At 34.8% G+C, this 12,210-nt stretch overlaps 1 protein-coding gene across 1 annotated transcript in view; it reads left to right on the top strand.

Moving 5' to 3' along the window:
* Col24a1 (collagen, type XXIV, alpha 1) overlaps positions 1-12,210 on the top strand; it is a 280,847-nt gene that overhangs the window by 29,433 nt on the left and 239,204 nt on the right. The window contains exons 7-9 of the mRNA XM_013018210.1: positions 4,714-4,758; positions 8,511-8,564; positions 9,775-9,819. Coding sequence (XP_012873664.1) covers positions 4,714-4,758; positions 8,511-8,564; positions 9,775-9,819 — 144 coding nt within the window. The remainder of the gene's footprint in view (positions 1-4,713; positions 4,759-8,510; positions 8,565-9,774; positions 9,820-12,210) is intronic.

Genomic DNA, 12,210 nt, shown 5'->3' with positions numbered 1-12,210 from the left:
AGGCCTATATTTTTTTTCTTTTTTTTAATTTAATTTAATTTTATTTGTGAACATACTGTACAGAGGAGTTACAATTACATGGGCAGGATAATGCGTACATTTCTTACCAAGCATTGCAGCCTCCTCCTTTGTTTACCCTTCACATCCCTTCCCAGCCTCCCCCCTCCCCCCCAATCCCATAGGCCTATATTTTTAAAAGAAAAGATGATGTTCTTAGATTGGAGCAGTGCCAAATCTGGAATGTAGAAAGTTTTCCCAGAAATTTATTCATTTGCTTTTCCAAGGTGTATGCCTAGCATAAAATAAATGAGGTTTATAATCCCAAATTTAGAGTATAAATGAAAGATTTTATGCAGTAGTGCTGATAACTCTAGCATGTTACAGATAGAACAGTATCATATTTTATTAGAGCAAAAGGTAGGTTTATTATCTTTCATTTTGAGAGAAGAGAACCAAAATATGAAATATTTTGAATTTGTTTTTTATTGAACTGATTTTCTATCCAATGAGTTCATTCATTCATCAAGTCTCTACATCACTTAGCTAACAAGTTTCTATTCTTCTAGGCACTGGAGATGCCATTCTGAATTAAATAGAAAAATAACTTAAAAGAGTTTAAGCTTTTTGAGGAATATATATTCTCTTTAACTCTATCACTCTCATCTAATGTATAGCCATGTTTTGAACAAACTACCATGCTGGTCTCTTACCCAACCCACCCTCTTCCTCTTTTTCATCCCTGAGTCCCCACCCATATTAATTACTTCTTTGTGTCTATGACCAAAGTTCTTGATGGAACAACTGAAGGAATTATTAATCCTATGTCATAGTTTCAGAGTTTCAGTCCATAGTCCTTGCTTCCATTGAATCTGAGCCTATGGTAAGTCATAATGTCACCTCATGGAGGAAAGGAATCAGGAAGCAGCTGAGAAGTCAGTGGGATCTTCAAAGGCACACTCTCAGTGACCTACTGACACCAACTAGATGCCACTTCCTAAAGTTCCCAGAACCTCCCAAGTTAGTACCACAAGATGGGGAGCTTAAGAGGAGGACACTTCATATTTAAGGCTTATACCACCTTTGTACATTGATGTTGTTCTTTCTGTGTTTCCAAGCCCAAAGCATCTTATATCTGCCTTTGTCTTTTATTTGACGGCTAAATTAAACACAAAGACAAAGTAGTGACTTTCTCCTAGATTCTAGTAATCATGAATTCTAAGAAGACATTTTACTATTAATGTAATCAATGCTGTTTTTTTTCACAGAAGAAGATAATGACAATCATGATATGTCTAGTTAGTGGCAATACTGGACTTAAAACGTAGTGTGCTCAGTCTGTTCATATTGCTAGCAGTAAAAACACCCCCCAAAACATATTGTTTTAGTTAGGCCCTTTTGATTGCAAAGCACAGAGGCTTAGGCCATCTTAAGGAAAAAAGTCAAATATTTCAATTCTCTCTGCAGCCTTAAGGGAAACGGAGACCACATGAAATCTAAAAATAGGTACTGTAATATAACTTGGAATCATAAAGAAAGACACCGATTCCAATTCACTCTGAGTATCTTACAAGCATGAGTTTGTGGATGTTTAAAATATGTTTCTATTAGTACTACCTCCTTCATTCTGCATCTCTTTCAATGTTACCTTGCTTCTCCTCTGACAATATTCTTTCTCAAAATACCTTTGTACACGTGTGTGTGTGTGTGTGTGTGTGTGTGTGTGTGTGTGTGCATGCGTGCATGCACGTGTGCGTGTGTCTGTCCTGGGGCTTGAACTCCTTAAGTTTTTTTTTGCTCAAGGCTAGTGCCCTAACACTTAAGCTACAGCTCCATTTCTGACTTTGTGGTTCTTAATTGGAGATAAAAGTCTAATGGACTTTTCTGCCTGGGTTGGATTCAAATCCTGATCCTCAAATCTCAGCCTCCAGACTAGCTAGCATTAGAGATGTGAGCCACTGATGCCAAGTGGTATTCTTAATTTCCATGTATATTTGCATGTTCATACAGCATCTCAAAGACTCTACTTTCTTCTTATCTTTTCTTGATAAATCTTTGCAGCTTCCTCTGACCCACTGCAAAGTATGTGACTTTTTCTGTTGTTTGTTTCGTTTTTGTTTTATTTTGTAGGTGTGGGCCACTACTGAGGCACATACTCAGCGACTAGAAACCATCACTTAAGTTTTTGTTCAAAGCTAGTGCTCTATAAATTGTGTCAGAGCTCTACTTCCAGCTTTTTGGTGGTTAATTGAAGATCAGTGCCTCACAGACTTTTCCTGCCTGGGCTGGCTTTGAACCCTGATCTTCAAATCTCAGCCTTCTCAGTAACTAAAATTACAGGCATAAGCTACCACCTCCTGGTCCATCATCATTATTATTATTATTATTATTATTATTATTGTCAGTTGTGAGTTCAAACTCAGGGCCTGAGGGCTGTCCTTCAGCTTTTGTGCTCAAGGCTAGCACTCTACCACTTTGAGCTACTCAATTCTACTTCCAGTTTTCCAGTGGTTAATTGGAGATAAGAGTCTGATGGACTTTTCCTGCTTGGGCTGGTTATGAACCATGATCCTCAGATCTCAGCCTCCTGAATAGCTGGGATCACAGATGTGGGCTACCAGCATCTGGCTAATTATTGTTTTTTAATGGTTGGACTTCATTTAAAAAATAGAATTTGATTAGCTTATCTCATATTGTTTTAGACAAAAATTCTTCTTCCTAAGGCCTTTTGGCCACTGGCTAGTTTTGTATTGTCTTTCCTTAGCTTAAATGTCATCCTTTGGGTAAGGCCAGGTAAAGGAGTGAGCTCATGAAGAATGGGTGATAACTCTAGGTGCTGCCATATTATCAGGCTTTCTGAATAAAGATTAAATTACCTTAAAATGGAACTATACATGCATAAGAAAGCATGATGAGCATATATCTTTTGGTGGTCTAAAGACTCTGGGGAAGGTAATCCAAAGAAATGGTACCACCACTTCATTTGTTTTACTCTAGTCTAGAGAGAAAAGAAATATTGATCAGAAATACAATTTGTGATGAACCGAAAGAATATGTAGATATATTTGAGTTCACAAAGGAAGATAAATAAGCCAGTAAATAAGTACATACTTTTCTTCATTAAAAAAGAAATAAGCTCATGGTAAACAGTCTCTCCAACTTATGTGTTTCCTGCCCTGACTCCTTAATCCTCTTCTTCCTGTAACTATCTCAGGGGCTTTTATTTCTAGCCTCCTTGAGCCAACACCACTGTCTGAGTGGTGTGAGGATGTTTCTTATTTCCTTATTTTATGAAAATTTTTGGTGTATAGATGCTATTTATTATAATGAGCATACGTTTTTGATAATACCATGATTTATGAAGTTCAATTCTTGTCTTGGATTCCTTAGACCATTTTTGTTGTTGTTCTTGATGCTGTTGTTGCTGGAATATTATCTGAAGCTGGGTAATTTATAAAGAAGAGGTTTTACTGCCTCATGTTCTGGAGAGTGTGGTGTTGGTTTGTCTACGGGGCTCCTAGTAAAAGCCTCATTTCCTTTGTCACCATTACTGGTGGAAAACAGCAGGGCCAAAGGGACATATGTGAAAGAAAATATTTAAAAGTATTTATAGTGACCTGTTCTTGGGGGTAACTTGTCTATCTTTTTCAGAGGATAGAAAAGCATCTTTCTTAAGGATCTAATCACCTCTTAATGCCCCACCACCTTTTAGTACTGTTATATTCTAATAATAATAATTTCCTTTTCTAATCCATTAATCCAAACTTATCTGTTCTGACAAAACTTCATTTATTAATCCTGTATGATTGTTTAATTAGGCTACATTTGGAAATCTTAAAACTTGTCTTCTTCACAGTCTATTAATGTAATACTTTCATATTTATCAACTATGGTTATTTTAGACTTTTAAATTATATTTTGCTTAAAATTCCATGAGGTTTTGAGTTAAAAGTTTTTTTTGCTTTTTTTTATATTTACCAAAATCTCCAGAAGCAGTAGGTTCATTTTCTAATGGTAGATTAGAACTATACAAATTAGCTCCAATGACTTCTTTATTTTCTTTCTTCTTGTGCTTTTATCAACATTCATTTTGCTCCTACAAGAAGATCTTTCTAAAGGAAGTATATTTTTATAACAGCTGGTGTTAATGATTGATATTAAGATTTTCTTTTGATTATATTACTTGGAAACATTTTTTGTTGCCAATTTCCTAGCTGACTTTATGGGATCTCTTTTTGATAAGTCTGTGAGAATCCTCTTTCATTTGAGTTAATTCAATCATGAAGTATGGCCATCATTGGGATAGAGAACCTGACTCGGTATGGTTCAGCTTTTCAATAATTACAAACATGCATATCTGAAGGCATTTTATCTCAGCATTGTTGAACTAAAACCAACTTTTCCACAGACCTCAGCAAACTTTGTGAATGCATTCCTACACAGTGGGGTTGATGTGCATTACTCTCTATTCAATATTTGGCTACCATTTAAGCTGATAATAAAATTATCCAATTAATACACAATTAATTTGTTATTTAATGAGCAGTAAGCTGATTAAATAAATAGGTTAAATTCAATAGGACACAGGTTCGTGTGGAAGTATATTGTATTTATAAAGGAGCATAAAATTGTGATAAAGCAACTTAGTACATATGTTTGGTTATTTTGTTGATGTAAGTTTATTTTTCTATCATAGCTTCACCTTTTTCCTTGCAGGGTCTCAAAGGCCATCCAGGGCTCCCAGGACTCCGTGGTGAACAAGTAAGTACTTCCTTTCTAACACTCTTATGTGTTCCAGTGGAAAAGACAAATGTTAAGGAACTTTTTGAGAGATTATTTTCCCTTATCTGTCAATTTTTCTTTTCAGTGTCTTATGCAAGACAACTTTTTGATTGGTTAGCAATAGATTCTTTAAAATTTTTAATAAATAATATTTCACTATTATTCAGTTTCCTTATTTGTCTAATTTATTTCAAAGCAGTAATCTCTTTTTTTTTGGGAGGGGGGGTGGAGTGTTTGAACTGGAGGCCTAGCTGCTGTCCTTTACTTTTTTTTCCTGCTTATGTGGTGCTGAGGAATCGAACCCATGGCCTCATGCATGCAAGGCAAGCACTCTACCACTGAGCCACCTTCCCAGCCCATGTCCTTTAGTTTTTTACTCAAGGCTGGTGCTCTGTCATTTGAGCCACAACTCCATTTCCTGCTTTTTTGTGGTTAGTGGAGATAAGAATCTCACAACCTTTCCTGCCCAAGCTAATTTATCCAACCCCAGTCCTCAGATCTCAGCCTTCTTAGTAGCTGGGATTACAGGCATGAGCCATCTACACCTGGCCCGACCAGAGCTATAATTCTTAACCTTATGTGTTTCACAGACCTTTTTGAGAATCTCATAAATACCACAGACTCTTTTCCACAACACACACACACACACACACACACACACACACACCTGTGTTTTGGACATTTTTGTGTTATTATCTGTTCACTAAAGCCTGATCACTAAAGCTGTTAGTTTTCTGTTCATTGCATATGAAAATACAAATTTTTACTAACAACCAAGTTATAATGGTATATGTAATTATACCATAAGATTGTCCATTCATATATGCACATGCCATTTACAACCAAAAACAGTTTTGTAACTAATTAGTTTTCTTTTTATCATATTGCTGTTTTCTTTCCTTCCACCTGAAAATCATCTTACCCTAGAATAAAATAGAATTACATCTCTTGTTGACAACATAGTTTATATTAAGCCAGAGTGAATAAATAGTGAACATGGCCGGGATTAGAAATTGATTAAGGTAATGGATACCATCATTACAAGTTGATTAGGGTAATGGATACCATCATTCATACATTCACGAGCTTTAGGAAGCCTTCAAAGTAACTCTAGAAAAAAAAATGAAGGTTGATTCTTAAATCTACAAATAAAAAAATAATGCCAGTTTTCTGTGTTCTTCAAATTAAGAGGGCAAGCTCCCTCTGTTTGCTCTCTGAGACAGAGCTTCTCAGCATTAATAATTGCTTTTCATGGCAGGTAGAGCAACATGTATATTTGTGACAGGTGCAGTCATGGTTTTCTGAATATCAAACAAGTGCTGAAAAGCTTTTAAGCATTTGTAAAGAAAGAAACTGGGAGAAGGGCAGTAGGAATTAATCCCTGGAGGGAAAGAAAAATCCCTAGAGTACAGCTTTGGCCGAAATCAATGAAGGAAACCTTATACCTCACACATCAGTAGAAAACTTGGTTGTTAGTCAGTACTGACCAGTTCTCTCCCATCTGCTTTATTACTTAGCTCTGTCCATATGCATGATATTATTCTAAAGGTGGAATATATCTTTGGAGTCTAAATTCAGTCTTAAAGGTTAGAAAAATGTATTTTTGGACTTAGTTCTTCTTATCTGTTTGTTTCTAGGTAGAGTCAAAGTTTGTGTTAACATTGAGGAATAGCTAAATGATATCATCTGTGTTATTTAGCATAATAAGAGCTATTTTCCAGGCTATATACCACTAAATGCAACATAATATCTAGTAGCACCATAGTCAATATTTTACATATATAAATAATTTTATACTCAGCAGTACTAATGGTTATTGTATTTACCTCTGCATATCCACTTTTGAAAATGCTCCTACACATTGTTCTATTTTCTCCACACAATAATCTCAAGACGTAGTTATTACTATTCAATTTTACTGGTGAGAAAACAGATCATATAGAGAAAGCTCATCTATATATAATAGCAGTGCTGGGATTCTGAATGAAATCTGACTGATTCCATATGGGTGTTTTAATGCTTGCTGCGAAGTGTGATTGGGGAAGGCTTCCTTGTTTCCTGATCTTAATTTCTCAAGAGAAATTCTGAGAGAGATAGAACTATCTGTTCTTCTACACAATCTATAGATTTTATTGAATCAACTGTATAAATCCATGTTTAAAGTGTGGCATGAATGAGTGGTGGTGTTTCTTTTGAGTTTCTTTACTTATTTAAGTGATTTTGGGGTGTGGGTGGTTTGGACTATGTTTATGCCAGTTGAAGACTATGCTAATGGGTTATTTGTTTATTTTACTTAATGCTGTTGTTTCAGAACTTAAATATCCAGTGGAATTCTTTTTGTGTTTTTCTCTGTGCAGCTGGAATGTGTTCAGATTTCTATTCATGAAAGTCCTTTGAACCATCAGATTTTACCCATGTGCTATAACAGATTTACCTTTTATTGAAGTATTAGGCTAGGTATAGAATAGAAACTTTGATGGAGGTTGGCATTAGCCAGATAATACTGATATAAAGAACAAAAGAAGCCTTTCAGATTTGCTTCACTCCTTTCTATTGGCACAATCAAATATAAGGTATTAGGAATCTCTGGGAGAAAGGCCTGTGTATTTTTGGATTTAGATGGGATTTAAAGGAACACAGTTGTGAAAATTAAAGCAATAATCTAATAATTAGAAGACTTTCCCAAAAATGTTATTAGAAGTTGTTTATACTTCAAACTCACAACCTTGAATGGAAGTCTCTGGTATTAGTCTCACTTACTAGCTTAATAATCTGTCCATAGGAATTGAAATTTGTTATTTTTCTTATCTATTGTATAAGGATAATCACAGTTTTATAATGGATTAGACATTCATCCCATTCATAAGGGCTTTTTGCAGAACATAATTACTTCTAAAAGGCCCATGTCCTAACACCGTTGTCCATGTCCATCATCAGGCTCATACTTTCAGCTTGTGAATTTTGGGGGCAAATAGCATGTCTCTGTTTACTATGTGACAATCAAGGAGAGCTGAGTCATGATAAAGACTCTTACTACCTAATCTATTAATCGGACTTGCTATAAACATATGTTGAACCTGGAAGAATGATGGTTTTGAAGTTCACTGTCTCTTAGAGTCTTCTGAGACTTCGACAATTTTCCTCAAACAGTTAAGGCATGTTGTGTAATCAAGAAGGAATTCAGGGCTGGGAAGGTGGCTCAGTGGTAGAATGCTTGCCTTGCATGCATGAGGCCCTGGGTTCAATTCCTCAGCACCACATAAGCAGAAAAAGCTGGGAGTGTCGCTCTGGCTCAAGTGGTAGAGTGCTAGCCTTGAGCTGAAGAGCTGAGGGACAGTACCCAGGCTCAGAACTCAGGCCCATGACTGACATACATACATAAATAAATAAATAAATAAAGGAATTCAACCACCAAGATAGCAATTGTTAAGAAATACACCAGTTCTTTCTCTAGAATAAATCTCTTCCTCAGATATGTAGAACTGGGTTTTTGTATTTTAGGCTTATCATGATTACAGATCTCATTTGGAGCTCTAATTTGTTTTATTTGGCTATTTTGGATCATTTTCTTTAAAATATTGGCTTGAATAAGATAAGCAATGCTTGGCACTCAGTTATTTTATGAGGGAAAATTGCTTCCAAAATTGTATATTATAAATCTAGCAGATTTGTTTCATTGTACTTTCTTTGCCTTTGTTGTATTGTTTTATTTATTTCACTTTTCATTTCAGGGAATTGCAGGACTTACTGGTAGTATCGGGACACCTGGTTACCCTGGCAGGCAGGTGCAGTAACTATTTACACTTCTCCTTTAAACAATCCTCTTCATTAATACATTGTAGGCTCTGATTTCCAGAGTTCATGTTCACAAAGCAGTTGGATTATTTTTATTGAATGATGAGTTACTTGTACAGAAATAATTGCAAAATGGTAGTGGTTAAAAAGTCATTTAAAAATGTGGCTGCAGAAAGTTTTTCTTGTAGCAAGGGTGGATCCTTTAAATGTGTTTGTGATGTGCAGTGTAATCACCTAATTTAAATGTCCTGTAGTTTAATGTTTATAAAATGTCCTATGCTGACTTCCAATACTGCTATTGATCAAAATAATCATATTCAAGGTTAGGACTCTATAACAAGCATTGTTTTTAATAATACAGGTATAAAAATTTTGCAAACAGTTGACAGTTCTGCTTATAGCACTACCAAATACCTTTTATCTGGGCTGAATTCAGTTCTTTGTATGCTATTTAGAAAATTAATTCTAAATCATTTCATTAATACTTCCCCCTCATTTCAAATTCCTCTTGCTTCTTCATGAAGATTTACCAGAGAACAAGTTTACTTTACCAGAGAACAAGTTTACTTTCCAGGTTTTGTGAATATATTATTTATAAAATTAATTAAATAAATGCAGAATGCTATATTTTTATTATTATTCTCAAGTATGCGGAAAATAAAAATTTAAAAAACACATTCTAATTCTAACTATTCAGGAGACTGAGATCTGAGGATCTTGGTTTGAAGCCTTCCAGGGCAGAAAAGTCTGTAAGAATCTTATCTCTAATTAGCCAGAACAAAAAGCCAGAAGTAAAGGTGTGGCTCAAGTGGTAGAGTGCCAGCCTTGAGTAAAAAAGCGATGGGACAGTGCTCTTAAGTGTAAACCCACTGCTGTCCTGTCTCATCATCATCATCATCAGAATATATCTTACAACAAATTATTTAGAAATCTTTAAAACTTACATGGATAGTTTTCTGAATAATAATTATTTAGGGAAAATATTTGCTGTTAATGTACTATAGTTACATAATTAAACATATTTGTTTTTTTAGGTTCTGAAATCCTAAAATTCCTTAAACATTGTAATTCTTGTTAGATATAGAGAGTTCTGAGTTTTATGGCTGTGAAAATAATACCTATTTTACTTTTACTCGTTTGTTTATTGGTAAGTCTTTTAAAATACTGTAGTATAATAACTGTGCCTTTTGTTCACACTAGGGTTCGGCTGGACCAGAAGGAAACCCAGGTCCTAAAGGTACACGAGTAAGTAAGCATTTTCATCATTTCATTAAGCATGCTTACAGAAGAGTGGAATGAAATACACAAACTACTTAACATACATAGACTTCTATAGGAGCTTTGAATTTTATTCACTTTTAGTCTGAAAAGAATACACTTGCTATTTTCACTTTTATGTCTAAAGAACACACTCTCACACTGGTAGGCTCTGCAATATTACTTTCTGTTACTGTCCAGTTCTTAGGTAGAATGTCTGGCAAATGTGTTAATGTACTATATTTCTGTAGCTGTAACTACATATATATTATGTTATAATGTATGCTAAGTGAACATTTGTAATGTAGCATGAATGTAAGAGCAAATGACTGAAATCCCAGCTACTTGGGAAGTAAAAGTAAGAGGATCAAGGCCCAGGACTGGCCCAGATAAAAAAGCAAAAAGCTGAAGAACTGGGGCAAAATTTAAATAATAGGACATTTGCCTAGCAAGCATGTGGTCCTGAGTTAAATTCCTGCTACCACAAAAGGAAAAAAATTATAGCATCATTTGTTTATGTATATATGCAAAGCTTAAAAAGGTAAAAAGAATTTACAGAAGTTTAAGGCTGAGATAATTTTGTGATACAAAAATCATAATTGTCAGGAGCAACAAAACATCTGCAAAGAAGGAAATATGCTGTTATATCAAGAACATTAATGTAATTAATGTGTTAATGTAATTAATATATTCATATAATTAATATGTAAAAAGGTAAAGCCATCTTAAGCTCTATATTGTTTCCACTATGTGCTATTGTCTTTATCCTTACATAATAAAAAAGTCACATATTCTTATTAGACATTGTATTGAAATCACATGACTCCTTGGATCCAGGAAATAATAAGAAAAATTGATAGATGAGAAATGAGTATTTCAGTTTGACAGGTTACTCTCTTTTTCATGGTCTTTCTTTTACTAGCTCTGTGATTTAAATATTTATCCATGCTTTTTGCTTTATTTTTCTTATGAAATGCTATAAGGTAAACTTGAAGTATAAGATAAAAAAATCTATAAGGTACAATATACTTAAATTTACATTTGAAGTTGTGAGAATTGAGATTAGCATTCTTTATTTTTTTCTTTTGGTTGTGGGGCTTGAACTCTGGGCCTCAGCTCTTCAGCTCAAGGCTCGCTACCACTTGAGCCACAGTGCCACTTGAGATTAGCATTTTTAAACAAAGTACAGTGTCTAGAATAGAGCATGTTCTTACTACCCAGAGTCTTTAATTATTAGTTGAATCAAGAGTGTCTTTTGTACATCATAACACAAAATGAGAAAATGCAGTAAGAACAAGCTGTATAGTGCTAAAAAAAATTCTTGCACATATGTTTTGGAGTTATTAGCTCATACACAAGAATAATAGTCATCGAGGTTCGTATATACTGTGGTATGTGTCAGAATTCCTTCCTTAGGCTGGATAATACTCCATTGCATATGTATACCACATTTTATTTATCTATTCCATCTGTTGATAGATATGCAGGTTGCTTCCACCCACCTCTTGACTATTGTCAATAATGTTGCTATGGGGTGTACAAATAGCATTTTTAATCCCTTAGTTTTATAGTGTTTATTTTGTAGACATATTTACTCCAAATTGTCATCTGTTTCTTAATTCACAATAAGTAGAATTTATTTAATAGTTTACAAAACTTCTTATATCTCTACTTCAAATTCTTTTACACCTTTTTTTTTGGTACTTATAAAGAACCCTTCCCCATCTCCATTTCACCCTCTCTCTAACCCATGGTAACTTTTCTATTTGTTTTCCTTAGAAGTCTAGTCTACCTTCAGATATATGTGGCTTTTAAATATTTTCTATTTATTTATTTATTTATATTGTGAGAACACTGTACAAAGGATTTACAATTACATGGGCAAGATAACGAGTACATTTCTTATCAAGTATTGTTGCCTCCTCTTTGTTTCCCCTTCCCCTCCCTTCCCATACTCCCCCCAAACCCCCTCACCCAATCCTCCCCCTCCATGCCAAAGTTGTGAAGTTCATTTTCCAATATAACGACTTGTACATCTCATTGTTGCAATGGGTCCACCTGTATCCCTAATTAAACGATTTGTTTTTGTCCTTCCCCTCCACAAATTATACCAACATAAAATACAGTGAAAGCAGGGGTTATACCGTGGGGGAGGGACATACAAAGCAACATAGAAATCATCTTATAAATATGTTAGAAACAATTGCATGAAAGAAAAAAAATCACTTGAATACTTGTCTTGGGGTTCATTCCCCTAACATCAACTTATCTGACCTTTCCTGCTTGACTCAGACATATACTAGTTATTGCAAATAAGGGAAACCATGGGACCTATGTTTCTTTGGGCCTGGCTTACTTCACTTAATATAATTTTTCCAA

This window comes from Dipodomys ordii, unplaced genomic scaffold, assembly GCF_000151885.1.
Source record: "Dipodomys ordii isolate 6190 unplaced genomic scaffold, Dord_2.0 Scaffold39, whole genome shotgun sequence".
Classification (NCBI taxonomy): Eukaryota; Metazoa; Chordata; class Mammalia; order Rodentia; family Heteromyidae; genus Dipodomys; species Dipodomys ordii.
Note: the sequence above shows the minus strand (reverse complement) of the source record. Positions and strands in the feature narration are given on the sequence as shown.